Source organism: Lampetra planeri, chromosome 1 (assembly GCF_965212315.1).
Source record: "Lampetra planeri chromosome 1, kcLamPlan1.2.h2, whole genome shotgun sequence".
Lineage (NCBI taxonomy): Eukaryota > Metazoa > Chordata > Hyperoartia > Petromyzontiformes > Petromyzontidae > Lampetra > Lampetra planeri.
This window is the reverse complement of record NC_136107.1, coordinates 6017108-6036910: the sequence shown is the minus strand read 5'-3', so window position 1 is coordinate 6036910 and position 19803 is coordinate 6017108. Positions and strand designations below refer to the sequence as shown.

The following is a 19803-nucleotide window of genomic DNA, read 5'->3' as shown; positions in this document are numbered from 1 at the left end:
GTATGCTAACCACTATACTACTGATCTCCAAATGCAGTACATATACACAAGTGCACAGGCACATGGCATACATAGCTCACACGCCTTCGGGCTGCAGTTGGCAGAAAGTCCTCTCATCTGCAGCTTTCAAGTGGCAGTAAAAAACAATTATGAACGAAAGTGCCCCTCTTAGTCAAATGACATATCTCAGTGACAGCAGGATATTTTATTGCGTTCTGTGGGGTTGTGGGGTTTTCTTTTTTGCGCCCTTCAGTTCACAAAGTGGGATGGAGTTGCCCTTAGAAAGGGCTGCTGGGAGGAGATGAGAAGATGGGATCCAGTGGTGTAAAGTTCACAGGTATATGGCGGAGGCCAGTCTAGTTTTTTTCATGCCAAGAATTTTGGCATAAAACTACCACGTGGGATAACCCAAAACCGAAGAGGGATCATCCTATGCATGGGATGAAATTTTAGGCTTGGCTTTTTGACCTATGCCAAACGTCATAAGCTTATCATCAATACCAAAGGTCCCTGGCTCCTTCGCGCCAGATGAAGCCTGAGCTCGACTCTACATATGAGACACAACTCAACTGCCGTGACACAGACCTCACAGAACGGACACATGGGATTTTGTAATGCAAATATGAACCAGTGTAAATAACACGCGCAAAAACAATCACAATTACAAAGGTCCAATGAGATGCGAGGCACACATTGCTGTGGGCACTTGTTTTTATTCCATACTGGCACAAACAACAGTAAATGAGTCAGACTACTGACTAAAATAAATGTATCACGTGCGCATTAATTAAAATGAAGCATGATTTCCAACATATTACAAATGCTGCCAAAAGAGAGACAGGTTGCCCACTTAGCATTATAGACTACTGAGGCAGATGCTGTTTGTGAGCACCTATTAAGGCCACCACGGCACGGGAGGAAGTGGTGTGGCCTATAGCAGCACGCCTGGCCACATTTGTCTTCCCGATGCTAGTGATTATACACCAGAGCAGGTACTTACTTAAGGCTGAGTTGATACCACGTGCCACAAATGTTGCACAAATGTTGCACATCTTCGCCAATAATCTAACCCAGGTGTGCGGGATTGCAGAACGGTGCGTCAACCACTGTGCCACCGCTCCCCACACACACACACACACGGAAACTTACTTAACGAATCTCATACACCATACACATTAAATGTAGCTTGTACTTTAAAATCAACCACTGTCGCAACAAATAAATTATGTCCTCGCCACACTTGCATTGCTATGGCTTAACGAAAACAGCGTGCGTTCAAATGAACAACGTACATACACCGCCTCCACTGGGCACGTCGCTACACAGAAAACTCTCAGGTAAATTCGGCCTGAACCGCAACCACAACACAAACACAACACAAACACGACGCAAGGTAGCACGGTTCCAAAGCTGTCCGCTCGGGGCACAAGCAGTGTTGGAAGGGTTACGTTTGAAAAATACAAATTTGTCTGATAACAGGTTAGCAGAGTTTTTGCAGGTAACGCAATGTAATCCCGTTATAATAATGGAGTACATTTGGGACCCGTGCCATTCGTCTCGCGCAAAGCTATCACGAAGGGGGTTATGTTTCACACGTTCATCCTGCAATGGTTTCACACTAGGGGAGCAATGCTGCTACGTGTAATCCCATGTGAGTAACTGTGCAGGTCATTTTTCAAATGCACACCATGACGCTGGCAGTCGAAGGCCCACTATGTTTTTGTGAACGTCACAGAATCTTGAACGTTAATTCACCCTCAGAATTAACCAGGAGGGCCTAGCAGATTTGAACTGCGACCATCTACAGCAAGTGGCGTACGCGCCGCCGCTGGGCCATGCCTGTTACTTACGTGATATTACTCTCCCCGAATTAGCGTATTTCACTTTCATTACATTTTAGTGATAACAGCAATTTGTTGTCACTGTAGCCACTGCTGCCCTCGTGTTAACTTGAGCGGATGACACAAAAATGTCCCCCTTTTGCCTTTGGAATAAAACAAACTGAAAGTATTTGTAAGACAATCAACTGGTATTTGATCAATTATGATAATCTGATTGCATACTGAATGGAGGAATAGTATCAGATGACTGATATCTGGCTCAAGTGATGCGATTACTTATAATGTGCTACTCCCCAACTCCACAGCACACTTTTGTATGCACACCGGAATCTTGAAAACAAAAGAGAGTGGTAGTTTTGGCAATTTAACAAAACAAACATCCAGTAAAATGTTACAATTACTCCCAACAGTAAGCGATTCACATTTTATGCAAGTTTTTTTTATGGACTCCTAGGAAAAGCGGATGGAGAAACCCCCAGATGTGACAACGTTTGTCCTGCCTTTGTCTGGAGTAATAAGAGATAACAATAGATGAATTCTAATTCCCATGCGAGAAAAAAACTTGATCACACTGTGCTGACGGAACTCGGGAAGTAAAGACCTGGCCAAAAATGTTCGGCTTAAACAAATGTGGCTGGGAAACAGTGGTTAACATAACCCGATGATCCACTAGCATGTTGGTTATATTTTTATTGTGTGTGATTAAACAGTGCCGTCAATTGAATATTACCAATCAAACACGAGACTCCATCCAGCTATTCCACTATCTTCAGCAGAAATCCCATATTAACGCCAAGCCTGAAAGTTAGTCATCCCATTCAGTAGTCATTTTCCAAGACGAGGTCACCAAAGACCACGCCTCACTGTCAGAGAAGCAGCAGAACCCCGTCCGAGGGCTCTGCTCGTTAGCCATGACTCCCTAACCAGTGCCATTTCTGAGTGTTTCAAAAATTAAACATTCTACGCATGGTTATTGCTTGGAGGTTGTAATTATAGCTAGGGCTATGCCAAGATCCTGTGTCAATTGTTTCATGGAGAAGACGGTCCATTAAGAAATGCAACCAACCGATGGAATTGCAAATTAGCATGTTATTATTCTTACAAGCCAGTCAGACATCACAGTCTACCCCTCCTCGAGTGAATGTGGGGATGCTCTCATCTCCATTAGCCTTACCCCGAGCCTTGAGCCAGTTGTGGAAATTCCATACCCTACAGCGGGAGTCAATCTCCATTATGGCAACCGATGTCGACTTCCAAATAGGGAGTACTCTTTTTATCGCTCCTGCAGGGATGATAAGCCTGGTCGACTCCTTGTTCAGCATTGTCAGTTGAGAGCTTTAAACCACAGAGCCACCCAGTTAGACATTAAGAGTTTCATTCTAACACCTCCACGTGCCTCTACCACAAACTGCACTTTACAGACGCATGAAAACCCAGTTGCAGGGGAGGGACTGCAACACTTTGCGCACACATTTACATCGGTGTAAAACACATTTACATTTCCTCAGGGTAGCGCTCCTGAAGGACAGGGGGGGGAAGGGGGGACTTCTACACATTTCACAATGTGTCTGGGTTACGTTGGCCACCGTCCACAGCTCATGTCATGGGTTTGCATCAAGCAAACCCCAGGTGCAGTGACCAATCTGGATCTGTATATAGTTATTGCTTAGGCTCTTGGGTGAGAAACTTCCCACGATGGGTTTTGCAGCTTAAAACACAATTCCGTACATAGCGTTACATCAAATATTGTTGCATGGTAAATGTGTGCCATAGCAACGAATGGTAAATATTTAATATTTCATTGCTATGGTAATTCATGTTCAGGAATGTCCTTTCACAATGAACCTATTCACGGACAACACCACCACCAATCTTCCGCCAAGGTGGCACGAACACATATTAATGCATGCGAGGCCATTTATTACGGTGGCTACGAGATCGTAACCCAGCAGGCACAGAATGAGTCACCGATCGCATGACCTGGGTAACTGCCACATTTTTGGGTAGTGATTCCGAGTCGCGTTCTCATTCGTCCTGCTCGTTGCCATCTCCACTGTAACCATCCACCTCCTACAACCTCCTACGGTCTCGGTCATGTTTGTCTCCCCGACTCTTCAGTGCCATTAACCTGAATGTGATGTGTGCATAGAGTGCGCATGAATCGTTCATAATTCATGACTATGCGCACAATTCAATGCACGTGCAAGAGCATAAATAATCGAGATTTGCATGCCTAATAGTAAACCACCAAAGCAAATCATGCATGACTAAGGCTGTAAGATCGTGGTTCGCTCAAATTATTGATGAAAAAAGCTTACATGAAATGACATTTTAACACCTTGACTTGATTATGAGTGTGTTAAACTCTTCATCCAATAATGGCAGGGATCCTTAATGAGCGTGTTAAGGTGTTTAACAGTTCAGTGGAATGATTTATGTAATATATTTGCTCCCTAACGCAAACAGGTAATAATGACTCCACGAACTATAAAAACTACACCCTCACCAAAAAACTGGCAGGCTTGCATTCGATTTATGCAAACATATAAAATGCGAAACTCTTGTGAAACCTACAATTTGGGATTGGACTAATGGCAGGGTTTGGACAAAATAAGAACAACGGGGACTACACTGCAAAGTAATAATGCCTCATCCCAGGTATAACATTCATGTTTAGAGCACGCAGACGTGTTAAACGTTCCATTTGAATCCTGCTTGTGTATGTAGCAAAGACAAAGATCCCCCGTGCTGTTAGCGAGCACCTATGAAGGCCGGCACGGAACACAGGGGGTTTGGGTGGCCAGCACCACGACTGACCGCCTTTGTCTCCCCAGTGGCGATGTTTACACACCGCACCAGGTACTAATTTGAGACCGAATCGTCCTCGGGGAGGCCCAGGACCGGTTCAGATAATCGTTACTGGTGTTGGCCGTAAGAGGGAATCGAACTCGAGATGACCACAAATTGCTAGTTTAACAACATCAAAAAGGAAAATGAATGACAACAAAGACATTTATCAAGTGATGTTTATCCAGTTTAACCAAACTAGTTACCCACAGTAATAAGGCCCATGTATTTGAGTACCATTCCACCATGTGCAACGAGATCCCTGGTGCATACATCGACGTGAAATTCTCTACAGCACTGACACTGCAGTTTGTACGGTTGGCACAGTTTGCTTGGTAGGAGTCTTTACTTTAACTTCACAGTGAGTCTTTTTCTGTAATTGATCATGGTGATGCAATCTCAAAATGCACTCATCAGTGTCTTAATTTCATAGCTAAATAAAACAACGTAACACAGTGCATTTCAGATTAAAAAAAAACCATTCGGGTTATTAGATGGCAGAACGATCGTTGAAGCCACATAGATGGTTTTGTTGCTAGGGTATAGTGACGAGGCCTAGTGTGGCTATGAGGACAGCCTTGACAAGGCCCCGATCGGTGCTTGTGGGCCACAGGCCGAAAGCTATTTGCTTTGTTTGGGGGCCGTCCATAAATGACGTCACGCACCTAGGGAGGGGGGGGGGTCAGAAATTTGTGACGATGTGTGCCGAGGGGAGGGGGTTGAGAAATGTGACGTCACATCAAAATGCGCAACTTTAAATAAATATAGACAACGCGTTCGACTTAATTAAATAGACTTTTTAATAAAATTTTCTCCTACGACATCAGAGTGCAGTGCCACATTAAATACGCATTACAGTGACAATAGTTTAAAGCGATTTGAAGCATGTTTTATTTGGGGGGGGGGGGGGGGCAGAGCTTTGTTACGTCATATTTGAGGGGGGTCTGACTTTTTGTGACGCCATGTGACGAGGGGGGGGGGTCAAAAATAGTCCAAAATCGCGTGACGTCATTTATGGACGGCCCCTTGTGACAAAATACATCGAATTCATATTCAATGCGATAGTCTAACACAGGTTCAGACATGGATGCACACAGTCACATAAACAGGCATACACCACGAATCAGCAGATATGTATACACATGCTGACACACAATGGTCTCCCATTTGGCCGATAGACTGTTAAAGCAAGCGCTGTTACAAGCACTGTCTTATTAAGGCGAGCAGAAGAGCCTGTTGAGACCAGGTGATGTGGCTAGAATCACAGATGCCTAGCCACCTTTGTCTCCCTGGTACTCATTCCTGGCTGTATTGATAGAAGGCCCCAGGTCAGGTTCATGGGCATTAACTGCCATTGGTGTTGTGCATGATCAAAAACCGCACAAGCCTCGCTGCCAATTGCCACGCAGTGTGCAAACAACTAAAACATCACACCAACAAACACATTAATTTAATCGCACATACACACAGTGGAATTTCTGGGACCATTTTCAAGTGGAATATCTCCCAACACAGGAGACACGAGGACATCAGTATTGAGAAGTGATTCGCACACACACACCTGTAAGGAAAACCACATGTATAAAAACACAACAGCCTCGTTCACCTGCAGTGTTTGTAGCAAGATAGGTGTAGTTTGAGGCCGAGTAGTGTAGAGAACACTCATGAGTGAGCTCAGAGGTCCGGGTCATGTTCAGATAGCAACTGATACTTGCATCAGTGTGAGGAATAGAACTGCAGTGAGAGGTAGCACGGAGCTCCAATCATTAACTCCACTGCATATGCACGCAAAGGCACAAACAGAGGTTCGCATACATATACACATTATCTGCAAACCAAAATCCCCCATACACGCTCACTCACTTACAAACATACAACAGCAGTCAGTGCAATGATTGGTCACAGTTCAGTGATAAAGCTAAAAAAAGGTAGGAATAAAATGTAAAATTGCGTGCCGGACACACACAAACACATAGCAGTGAAAAAATGGGACTCAAAATAATAAAAACGCCTGCATAACACTGAAAACAGAAATTGCACGTACCAAGCGCCAGAGCTCATTGATGTCTTTTCCAGTTTTCTCCTTTCTCATTCCAGCTTACTTTTTTATTCAACGTACCCTCGCTTGTGCAGTGTTGGACAATCGTAGTAAAACGCGGACATTCCAGTGACGTCCTTTATGCGAACGAGCTTAAAACAGTTCTTCAATAAAAAAGTCCAAGTGAAAAAGTCCAAGTGCTCAAAAGGGCATTTGGACAGCACTAAACTCTATCAGTGGCACCCAGCCAGTGGTATCAGTTCCATACTCCCACGGCAGGGAAAGCCAGTCGAAGACATCCACAGGACATGCACTGTCGACGTCCCACAACGTGGAGTTCATTTTGTTGATGATGATAACGACACCCAGAGTTGAACTCTCGCGCTCGAAATCTGAGTGGGGCGTTCTTGCAATGGCGTCACCCACTGCAGGACTAACACGAACAACTGAACTCGGGGGTTGTTTTGAAGTCCACCAACTACTGCCCCCCTCCGGAACCAAAGTTTCCATGCACGCTTGCGATTCACATCGTCTTGGGACCGGCGAACGTGCCCGGCAGCATACTATCGATGGATGAAGCTTCTCCCTCCCCCCACAACCCTGCGAGCTGGCGCACCGGCGCCATCAGATGCTGTGTAGGGGTTTGCTGTGTCCGCCGAGCGCCCACGTGTGGCACCCCATGCTGCCCTGGTCGTACGTGCCGCTCAGCGCACGTCGACGTCGCAGCGCCCCCCACGGAGCGGCGGGGCCACCGAGCGAGGGTCGTGACGTACACGCGGGGAGCAGCGTGGGGGCCTCAGGCACGGCTTCCGCCAATGCCGCCGCTGCCTCCACGGCAAGCGCTGGGCAGGCAGATAAGAAGGCGTCTCCACCAGCGTCCCTGCTTGCGTCTCTCCCGGTGTCTCTGCTTGTGTCTCCGGCAATGTCCCTACTTGACTGTCCACCAGCGTCCCTGCTTGTGCCTTTCCCGGCATTCCTACTTGTGACTCTGCCAGTGTCCCTGCTTGTGTCTCTCTCGATGTCCCTCCAGGGCTGGGTGCTGCTGAGCTGGTAGGCGTTCAGCTCGTGGGATGTGAGCTGGGTATTGCACGGCTGGTGGGTGCTGGGCTGATGATTCCCGATATAGGTGCTGCAAGGCTCACTGCTGTTGGCTTGGTTGTTGCTCGGCTGGTGTGTGTTGAGTTCAACGACGCTAGATTGGTATTTGCAGGGCTGAGTGCTGCTGAGCTGGAAATTGCTGCTGAATTGGTAGGTTCTGCTGGGCTGATAGGCGATTGCTTCGTAGGTGCTGGGGTGATGGTTACTGGTACTGCTGGGCTGATAGGTGCTAGGTTGATGGTGACTGGTACCATTAGGCTGATGGTTACTGGTACTGCTGGGTTGGTAGGTGATTGCTTCGTAGGTGCTAGGCTGATGGTTACTGGTACTGCTGAGCCGATAGGTGCTAGGTTGATGGTAACTGGTACCGTTAGGCTGATGGTTACTGGTACTGCTGGGCTGGTAGGTGCTGGGTTGATGGTTGCTGCTAGACTGGTTGCAACCAGGCTGATGGACCTTTCCTGCCATTGGTGAACTCAGAACTGAAACTTGGGGTAGCAGAAGCTTGGAGAGGCCTGTGGATTTTAAAATAACAAGAGCGTCATCACCTGGGCAGTTAAACGGATGCATGTGCTCACTCGAAGCACAGCTCTAAATCAAACGCACGAGCTAAGCACACGCAAGTGTCTATCCTGCTCAATGCACCAACATGGCAGCACTTGTATTCACTGGTGGGCCCAAGTCCAAGGTGAAAATTCTACATTCCCATTCCAGAGGCCAGTCTCTGCATACATAATGATCGCTGTAGATTTCTAACAAACTGGTTCCTATTTGTATCAACCACCCTGGAGGGATTATGGGCTCAGTCAACTCCCAAACCATTGACTTTGTGATTGCAAGCAGAGGGCCCAAGCCACAGCACCACCCAACGAAACTTACTGATCATGGATCCTCACATTTAAAGGAATGTCCAGCCACTTCGCACATCAAATGCAAGCCATTTAAATCACAGGACTTTCCATTGCTGTTTAGTTTGCTTCACGCAACATTATTATCTGGACTGGCTGAGGCTACCTTGAACAAAGGACAGGTGCAAACCAGGGCACAATCTAATCGCGAAATCATCAACAATAACCAACAACACAAGCCGTGCTTCTTATCTGCGAAGCGTTTTCCATGAAGATTTTTTTTTTACGGATCAAGTGTTGGTCAAAATGTCAGGACCGACAACTCAATTGCTTATCACATCAACACCTTTTGCGTGAACTGGTTCATGAAAAAAGAAAACGCTTGCAGTTTAATAACAGAAGACAACACTGGCGCACAGCTGCACTACGGTGCTGGTATTTGACATTTCGCTCCCATAGACAAAGCCAATTCAAGAAACATTATTGCTGTTATCTATTACAACTATGACAGTGCTGGTTGTTGCTGGCTTCTTGGCGTTTTAAACCCTGGGGGCCTGTGCTCAGCAACTGTGTTGAATAATATAGTCTATTGCACCGGTTAGTCTAAGGGTTTCATTTAGCCCATGGGCCCCTAAGGCTATGGCTGGAGATTACATCTGCGGGGCCACTGCTAGCTCTTGGAATCTCGCGATAGTCTATTGGCTCTCTGCTATACTTTTTCTCCCCTGTTTAAGTGTAAGGAGCAGAGTAATCACACACCCAAACTGTCCCTCCCAGTGAGCAAGGTGGGCTTGTCTGCATTAAGCCCCCGCAGCGCAAGGCAGCAGGAAGCATTGACTAGATCATAACGATGATTCGTAAGAAGGATAAAACCGGTGTACAGTTGTCTCATTGTTCTACTGCTGCATAAAATAATGTGGCGTGAAAATTAGAATGTTGGTCTCAAATGAGACTGAGTACTGTACATACAGTACGGCGACGTCACGTGACACGTTAGGCATGATGGGAGTACCCATCCCATGGTCACAATTTCAACAGTTGCTGTCCATAGATCACCATTTTGCGTGCAGTATTATTACGACTACGTTGATTTGTTTCCAGAAGGTATTCACAGAAAGTGTTAGAGAGTTGGTCTGCTGATAAACTACCTGCATAGTTCTCATTTGGGATGACATATAGCAACATCGTCTCCCTCCTGCACGTTCACAGGACCCTCCTGAAAAGAGTCTTGAAAAAGAGTCGTTCGGTTAAAAAAATATTAAAATTATTTATGAAACTATTTGATTTTACCAGCTAAGGTCCACTGAGCTATGTAGCTATTTTTCAGAAGCGACCTGGCCACAAATGATAGCTCCAACGAAGTGGCATATCACGCAAAATATTCTAACAGCCAAATAATCTAAATAACATGTTCCTAAACATGGAGGGAAAACCCGGAGGGCCCGCAGATAAAATCCACGCGACGATGGGGAGAACACACGCAAACTCCAAATATACAGGCGTCGTGGTCGGGATTCAACCCACGACCAGGGGAGGTAGTTAATATCTGGCCACCGTGGCACCCCAAGATTTCACTGCGTAAACAAGTGGAATCGCAACCATAATAATATTAAGTACCGAGGGCGCGGAGGAGCTCACGGCGCACGGTGGCCGTAAACGTGCGCACCAGGCACAGCGTGCTGAGGCCCGCGAACAGCAGGTTGTACGACAGCACGATGTGGAAATTTCCAAGCCAGTTGAAGCGGCCAAAGTTGCCGAGCAGGTCGAAGTTGGTGATGCCTGCAAGCACGGAGACACAGTGGGGGTGAGGGGGCACAGGAGGTGACGCGGCTGCCAAGAGAGATCCACGGCGACGCGACCTGCATGACGTGCAGGCGAGGTGTGTGTGTTGATGTACACCTCGTTTTACATGGTACCAATTGCGACTGATCGATCGACTGATGGACATCATTTTAATCGTCTTAGAGCATGGCGAGAACTGAAATTTGGCACGATTATAGTTAAATATATGCTAACAAGAACAATCCAAAAGCAAATTTTTGTTCACTCATAAGGCAGAGAAGAGTTAGCCTAAAGTTTTACAGTTCTCGAAGTGACACGCTAAACACTTAAACGTATATAATATCCATCATCAATGAACCAATAATTTGCTATCCGTCCAGTGGGATAATGAAAGTAAAAAGATTGGCAAAGTCTATTAATGTATGTTGAACTTCTTCTGCACTCTACGTAGCCAACTGTGTTAATTGGAGGTGTGGGGGAAGCACAAAAAACTAAACACAAAAAGCAGTTTTCAATTTAGTCTTCTACCGGTTATCAGTATAAAGCTCACACTCAGCTGTATTTAAAAAAGTTAATTTAAAACAACTGCAAGGTCTAGGTCAGGGGTCGGCAACCTACGGCTCCGGAGCCGCATGCGGCTCTTTACGGGCTGCTTCTTGACGATATGTACGTATGTACATAGATGCATTGCGGCTCTTGAAATACTGAATTTTGTACCGAATTGGAAAGAAATGGCTCTTCTTGTTATTTTGGTTGCCAACCCCTGGTCTAGGTCAAAGAGTCATCATGATGAATGCCGTTGATGCCACCATGCATCCCCCACACTCACTTCCTTCCTTCTCAGCTGTTTCACAGTCAACATCTGAACCCCAAGGTCAGCTTACACAGAAGCCCACCATGTGGCCTGGAGGTCTTCCTCTTGGTCACTGAACTCTGGGTGCCACTCCAATGCCCCTCTCAGAAACCTCTCCCCTTCTTCCTGTGCATCTGCCCTATCCATGACAACTTCCTCTGACTGATTATGTCCACTGTTCTATCTTGCCATGGACTATTATCAGTTCTCCAACCTGTTTACCCTACTGCATACAACCATAATTTGTATTAATGCTAACATAATACTCAGAAATAGAATAACTGATTGTGTTCACGTTTAAGGTGACTTCCAGACCGCGTTCCACTCACTGGCATTATATTCTTTGCAGGGAATGGATTCTTTGCTCCATTGCAAGATTCCTTTCACTACTCTCCCATTGACATATTTCGTTGCTTCCTCTTAGTATCTTTCACACAACGGTCAATGATACAGTGTATAATAACAAATAGTATAACATTTATATGCTTAATACAATGTACAAAGTAATATATAGTATCGTAATTGTATAGTGAATATACAGCAGTGTCATATACATTAGGGTGGGTAGAATAATACATAGTGTAATATTACAATGTATAAGGTTTAGGGTGGTTGATAGCAATACAGTATGTAATTTAATGTTGGGTTTGTCTATGGCAGTATATAGTACGGTGTAGACTCGTGTGATGTAAGAGAATAAAGTTTAGATGGAAGCATATTATATTTTTTACGACGTAGAATTGTAATGTATTACTTACTGTTAGTAACTCAGCTTATTGTAGAGTATATTTAGTATACTGATGATACTATGTAGTTTATACTTTAGTTGTTTACGTGGTGGTTTTAGTTACTGCAGCTACATACTATTAACACTCCTTCCCTTTATTAATGTTACCCCTATCCCCTCCCTTTGATGCTGCTAATCCTGCATAATGCACGGGCATAAGTAGTACTAATCACATACCTGCATTTCCCATAAATATGCTAAAATCCTCTTGATATGCAAATTCATTCGTCAAGGCGTTCTTCCCCCTCCAACCCAGCTTAAATATACGCTGCCAAGCCTGGTGGTGTTCATTCAGACGCTGTCTTTCTGACAGACCTGTTCTTCACCTGAAGACGGCTGCTTGTGTTGTGGCCGAAACGTCGTGAGAATTATTTTATTATGTTTTATTTTTATTATTTTATTATTTCTATTCTACGTGACTTTACCGAAAGAACCAAGAAAATAGAAATAACAGTTTGAGGTCATTCTGGTAATGTCATTGCTTGAGCTGATGAGCCAATTCCCTTTTCAGTGTTCGTGCCAGTGGGAGGAAACCATAGTTGCAGCAGAAAGCCATGCTTACGAGACAAGAGCACTTCACGTTTTCACAGACGGATAATCAGCCTGCTTGCTGTACTCTTCTTGCGAGAGGCATACCACACTACTCTGCAAGTGGGGGTCGTGTACGCTGTGTGCAGGTGCAGAAATTGCAGGGACAATGCTCATTGAAAATTGCTCCGATGGGATCAAACTAGTTTGTAGATGAGAACTATTCATTTCATCTGAAATAAAGTAAGATTTATTTGCATGTTATTAAAGTTTTTTTTCTTAATGAATCCGTCGTCATCTTCATTGCTTTTTTACAACGGATATTTTCCTCCTCATATTTTGTTCCATACAGTTCATTCATTGCAAGAGACTTTTGCCATAATTGGCTCTCATCTTGTTATAAGTTCACATACGTCTGAGTATAGATGAGAAGGCGCAAACCAAATGAATAATGGAAAGACATTCCTATTTTATCTAAAATTATTTTTTTTTTGCAGTTAAGTGTTTAAAATACCAGTGGGAAATTTGTATTTTCAGGGAGGCGATGTGCAATGTTTGCAATATCGCAATTGTACCACATCCACCTCATGTCAATTTTAAATGTTATGGTATCGAGTTGGGGTCAAGGGGGTTAACGGTCAACGAAGTTGTTTCTAGCATCCACTGCAAAATGCAACGTTTGGCCAGGACTGCTAATTCTTGCCAAGCTTATTACACCTTTTCTGTGTGGTGGAAAAAAAACACGTTTACGGATAACAGCAATTGAAAACTAAACCTTTCCATTATCCGCATCTGCAATATCACGGACAATTAATGCAATCAGCTATCAGGATTAATTTGGTCATCTGCAACCACCACCCCGAATCAATTGTGAATGAAGATAGTTTAATTTAATACAATGGACATCCAAGCAGGGCTCCTTCAAATTAATAACCATTTAGCAACTGTGTGGGATTTAACTAATATGATAATGCCGAGCAGTGTTAACACGTTAAGGTAACAATCTTGATTTGAGGCCTTCTGGCGGCAGGAATCCATACTCTTTGGTTCTTTCGGTAAAGTCACGTGGGCATAAAATAAAACAAATCACGACGTTTAGAGCGCAACTCAAGCATCCGTATATCAGGTGAGAAAGCATGGCCTAATGACGGACGCTTGTGTTGCGCCCGAAACGTCGTGATTTATTTAATTTTTATACCTACGTGACTTTACCGAAAGAACCAAAGAGTACGTTAAGGTAATGTACATTGGCAACTGCTCTGCTCGAGGAGGTCACGTGACAGATTCAGGTGCTTTGGGTTTGATGAACAAGTTGCCTGGCGTACGCACCCACCTGCATTCGCCACCGTTTTAACTCGCCGGTTTAACCGCTCGGCCGTCTACTCATACATGCACTCGCACATAACATGCCGTGTGTTCACGTACACATGCGCGCACACACACCACAGCGGACGGGTGTGGGCGGGGCAAGGAAGTGAGGAGCAATGTTTGTGTTTCGTGCGAGTGCCCCTGTCATGCCTGCTCACGACACGTGGCGCTCCGAGCCAAAGCCAACGCCTACAAAGCGTATTTTGGGTTCCCAATGTTTTATTTTCAAAAGTCCAAACAACGCAGGCCCTGTCACAGGACCTCCACGATCAACGACCATTTGTCGACGAGCACCCATCGTCGTAGCGCCCTGTGTCCAAGCGACCAGCATGATCGCACATGCTAAACAGCTCAATTTCCACGCAATCGTAACTTTAACATCATCCGTTGCTTCCATGACCAGCTCCAAGTCACGTGGACCAGTCCCTTCCTGGGGCTGTGCCAGTGCCAGTGTCTTACCACAGGATTGAAAGTGGTGCCTGAGACTTCATAACCGAGCTGGCTCCCTGGCCCATTGGGCACCGAACTTAAAATCGGCCATCACGATTTATGGGGCCGGACGAGGGCAACGGTCGCGATGTCACGCGCCTGAGGCACGCGATTAGCCTGGCTCACTCTCGAAAAGTATGTTTCGTTTACAAACCACAACCAGCGTTGCCAGGTCCATAGACTCCGGACGGTTTGTGCATGCGTATGCATTTCTGTACTCTTTGTGAACTGCATGTATGTGTCGAGGTGCAATTGTGTTTGTGTGCATGTGAGATACAGTGCCAAGGGCATTGCGCTATGCACACGTTGACCAGAGTTGGATTCCCGGCCGGGGCTAGAATCGGTGACAAATTATGTCCGTATCAGTCACGGGCCTACCCTATGTTACTTTAGCCTCAATTGTGTACCTGGTGTGGTGCCAGAACTTGGGATACAAAGGTGGCCAGGCATGGTTATGGCCACACCAAGTGCTCAGGCATCCTTAATTTAATGTCACTTATATTTATAGAGCGCCTTCACTTAAGGCGCTTGACATAGCTTACAAAACGATGACAGAATGGAATGATGTAGTTGGCAGGGGTGCACAAGGATTGAGAAATAAATCACAACAAAACAATGTACTTCGGGATCAGAACTTGCCCCAAAAGCCTATGCAGGCATATGGTGGATCTTTGTCTCTACATGTGCGATGTGGTGCAGTGAGTTACACACTTTGCAACAATCCTAGCAGCTGTGGATCATTTCCCAGCCGTGACACCAAACATCAGTGGCGAGTGATAACTGAACCTGTCCGGAGCCTTCGCTAGGCCAACTCGGCCTTAAAAAAAGTACCTTGTGGAGGAAGTTCCCACAAGTACTGGCGAGACTAAAGGTGCGGTTGCTCACCGCACCACCGCCTCTCGCCCGTTCCAGCCTTAACAGGTGCGCACTAGCAACACTTGCCCCAGTCTATAACGCTAAGAGGGGGATTTTATCTTTGTGTGTGTATGCCTGCGTGCGTTTGTGTTTTGGGCGTGAGCACCACGTACCTGTCCTGTGTGTTTTGTCACTGTTTGCTCAAGTCGGTGCAGAATTGATTTTTATGAGATGGAATGGGAACTTGAAAGTGGTGGCTTTTACGGCGCCTTTGATTTGCTTGCTCTGCGGCGGCATTGCTAGACACCCACAACGCAATCTCTCCCTCTACAGGGCAGGGCTCATTGAAACTGGGCTACGTCAAAAGGCACTCGGTCACATAGCGTGGCTCTACCCAAAGGCAACCACTGTATTTAAGCTGTATTGAACAGCAATGGATTCCTGAATCTATCGAAATACATGGGCTTTCTCTGTGTGGTTTTCTCCCACATCCTGTACACTCATTTGTGAAACTGGCCAAACATCTCAATGCAGGAGCCTACTGAGACACCGTCGTGAGACTCAGTGAGTCTATCGTGGGTACATGAAGGCCATTGTTTCTTATTACAGTATGCAACCGGAGACGTGGTCATGTTGCCTCACAGCAGGATGTGACGTGCTCGGAGTGAATGTTACCGCTTAGGACTCACCCAAAGTTCGGGACAGCACAGGAAGAGCAGAACTCAGCACCAACAGGCTCACACAGTTACCGATAATCTGAGAGTGGCACACACACGGAGACAGACAAATACAAAGACACCTGATCAGCACTATACACCGTCTCTGCTGTTAGAGATCACATTAATAGCCAAGTACCTACTGAGGCCAGGATGATCACTGAGTAAGTGGTGTGGCTAACACCATGCTGTTGAGAACACATCACCAGGAACTCATTAATGGCCAAGGTGTCCAAACATGGCCTGGCATGGGTCTTGCCAAACCACCCCCTCATGCACCATGACGGCCTGAATAGGTTCCCGCTAGTCTAAAGGTGCTCACAAGCTACAATAGGTGCTTGCTAGGCTACACAGGGGATGTTTGTCTTTGACACGAGTTTGTGTTTCAGTGTGAGAATGTATAATAAAGCAGGGAATGCGTATTAAAAATAGATTGGCCAAACATTTCCATGCACACGTCCTCATGAAAACAGGTCTTGAGACTCAGAAGTTTTCTCAGTGCACCGTCACACTTTGAGTGTCAAATTGAAATAACCAAATTAAGTTCCCCACTTGTGCCATACGGAACTGGACAAATCGAGGTAGAGTTTATTCCCTACTCAAACTGGAGTCACCAGGAACCACCGATACAAAACTTTTAAAACATTTAATTAGATAAGGCCCATCGGGCTATATGGCTCCTTTTCAGAAGCGAACAGGCCACAAATGATAACTTAACGAAGTGCCTTATCATGGTGAAATTTACAAACGCATGTTTCTGAATAGTCTAGCAGCACTGATTGGAGAGGGGAGCTTCGTGGTGTTGGGCAGCGCTCAGCTGTGTACATTGTGGGGCAATGCGCTGCACTTGTACCTTGGTCATTGGCATGCTGCGGTTTCTGGGTAGGAGCGTGCAGAAGTGGGGCAGGCTGTAGAATCCCACCACAGACGACACCATCAGGTAGCTGGGCGTTGGATGACGTTAAGGTCTGTACACTGCCAGCGCATGCTCGGATTCCTGTAGAAATGTCTAGCACAGCTGTCGGCATGTGGGGTGGGGGGGGATAATGCTTTGTGTTTGAGACACCCACCTGTGGGGAAAATGGAGCAGTGCCTGTAAGAGGTGACACAACAAATACTTCGATCTACACATGAACGAGTTTCAGTGTTATCTTCTCTCACGTGCCAGGTGTCTCCGGGTGTTTCAGTATCATAATGCAAGCACAAAATATTTCATGAACAGTTTTCCAAATTTTCCAAACGGAACCCTGTTGGGACCGAGTCCTGAGGCTCAATGAGACTTCTCTGTGCAACTATAGATTATTAAAGTATCACGGACAGGTTAACAACATTGTGATTTTAATCCTTGTGTTGTTTAAAAAACATTCCATTGTTATTGTATACATTTGTTTTAAAACTGATCATTTTAATGTTCTTTAATAGTGACTTTTGTAGATGATTGCATTAAAATGCTCCACTGGACAATTAGAAAAGTAGAAAATAAGAGTGCAAAGCAAAGATATCGAATTAACCAATTTAGAAACAATTTGAGATTATTGCTTACTTGCTACGTTGCATATATTGCATTGCGTGCCCCCAAGTCCCGCTTCTAAAAAGCAATTTTTCTCAACGGGCTCCCACTTATTTGAAATAAAACTATTGATTCCCTTCACAAAAACATTCATAAGTAAACTAAGAGCGTACACGTGTGACATTTTGACTCTTACTCTTGTTTATCCAGAAAAGCATCACCGAGTCTCATGGACTCTTTTGTACATATGTATGTACGTTGAACTTCTTTCGCACCGTACGTAGCCAACTGCGATAATTATCGGAGGTGCGGGAATGGGAGGGTCGTGCCAAGTTTTTTGCAACAGAGGGCAATGTTGCTATGCGTGTAACCCCAATTGAGTAATTAGCAGTACATTTTCAGCATGAGGACATTTGGATCAGTACAGTTACATAGCTATGAGCAGAAACCAGAGGACACAGGAAACTCATGCAGAACAAGGCAACTCCCTCGGCCAGAGTTGGAAATCGAACCCAGGCCTATCTTGCTATGAGGCACGAATGTTACGACTGCACCACCCAGCCAGCGTGAGCATGTACGTGTGGAAATCTGAGCGTGGAGGCTGCGAAAAGGATACAAGATGAGCGTGACTTCCAAAGTGGCTCCCAGAGGCCCGAACGCCGAGAGAGAGGCCTTCCCAAAGCCCACCTCCTACCACAGCACAGGGGCAAGACAACGGACCGCATGGGGGGGGGGACCCATGGGGCCGGTGGGCATCACTGTGACGAGGTGCCGTGGTCACTTTCAACAGGGAGAAGTTAGCAATGAGGAAGAGGGCAAGAGAAGGAACAGCCTGGTGTGGCACCGCCCAAGTCTCTCCCGGAGAAAAGCAAACGTTGATTACGTCTGGACAGGCCTTGCAGGTTTACAGAATGCCTGGCAACAAATACGATGTAGTGTATGCACACATGTGTAGGGGTGTTAGAGAAAGAGCCGTTATGCATGGCAGCTTATGGGAAACAAACACAGTGGGCGGGGCTACGTGAGTGCACGGGGGGGGGTGCTCTCAACGACGTCCGCACCAGGCAGCCCGGGGCCCCACCCCTCAGCGGGGGTGGAGTATAAAGGGGGATGTGTCAGAGGGCTCGGGGCAGAATGTTAAAGCTAAACCGGTGAAGACCGAAGACCGAAGATCGTCTAGCTAGAGCCCTGGACTCCCCTGGGACGCCGCCCTTGTCAGGGCCGCGCAGGACCGAGCCAGCGGCGTGGTCCCGAGAACCAGAGCTAGTGCTCTGGGACTCCGGGTACCGTAGCCCGACTTACCAGTGTCAGGCCAGACAGCCTCCCCTAGCCCGTTAGTGGAGGACTAGGAGGTAGGTCAGAGATAGCTAGCAGTGTATTCCCAGCTAGCCGGGTGAGGGGGCCGATACCCCCTCTAGTATTGTATGTCCACAGTTGTGACTACTTGTACGGAATAAATACGTGTGCCTCACCAACGGTGTCCAAGAGTCATCAACGGTACTTCATCTGGTGTCAGAACAACTACGAACATGGACACGCGCCGGACAGCTCGAGCCGGAGTACCGCAGGTGGAGGACACCGCTGAAATTGTCGAGCCCGAGACGGCTTAACAAGACATCGTGCAGCCGGGGCCGGACGCATTCTTACCGGGGCATCAGGATGAAGAGGAGCCGCCATCAGAAGGGCTGAGGCTGGCTCACGCGAGGCTGGCGGAGCTGCTTTACGCCGCTGCCGCCACACTCGAACACATCACGCGGCTGGGGGCTGGTGGACCACCACGGGGCGAGGAGAACCGACGTCCGATGCGCCTTCCCGCCATCTCAACGGACTCAAACTTTGAATCTCCCGCCATCGCCGCAGCAGCTGCTGAGGGCGTGGCCGGCCTGAACCTCGGGTCCAACATCGCTCTCGCTGGGGCTGCCGCGTCACCGCCAGTGGAGGGAGCATCATCACGGCTGCGACAGGCGATACCATCTGCCGTTCGCGCCGAAGCGCAGCCGAGTTACGGGGACAGCAGCCTGTGAGCTTCCATGGCGACCGCTGCGCTGCACCAACGGCTGCCTCCGCTCAAAGAGTTTGTTGGCGTGGAGGGCGACTGGGGCGGCTTCCAGCGACGCTTCCTCGCCCACCAAGAAATGGCACGGTGGTCGGATGCTGAGGCTCTCTGCGCGCTGCCGGCGCTCCTCGACAGCGACGCACTCGCCGCCCTTACATTGGCGCCGAGGGAGAAGCGCTCCATGCTA

The 19803-nt window shown here is 46.8% G+C and overlaps 1 protein-coding gene across 3 annotated transcripts in view; it reads right to left on the bottom strand.

The window, feature by feature from the left end:
• Positions 1-675: 675 nt before the first annotated feature.
• LMBR1 (limb development membrane protein 1) overlaps positions 676-19803 on the bottom strand; it is an 82437-nt gene continuing 63309 nt past the window's right edge. The window contains exons 13-18 of one of the 3 annotated variants that reach the window (XR_013588332.1): positions 18177-18250; positions 16904-16994; positions 16024-16090; positions 10290-10451; positions 6295-8339; positions 676-5353 (exon numbers count right to left, since the gene is read on the bottom strand). Coding sequence is in view for 1 of the 3 variants with exons in the window: in XM_078614966.1 (XP_078471092.1) it covers positions 7351-8339; positions 10290-10451; positions 16024-16090; positions 16904-16994; positions 18177-18250 (1383 nt within the window). In the remaining 2 variants the exon portion in view is untranslated. Of the gene's footprint in view, positions 5354-5470; positions 8340-10289; positions 10452-16023; positions 16091-16903; positions 16995-18176; positions 18251-19803 lie in introns of those variants that run through there. The other 2 variants (XR_013588334.1, XM_078614966.1) reach the window with 2 other exon arrangements.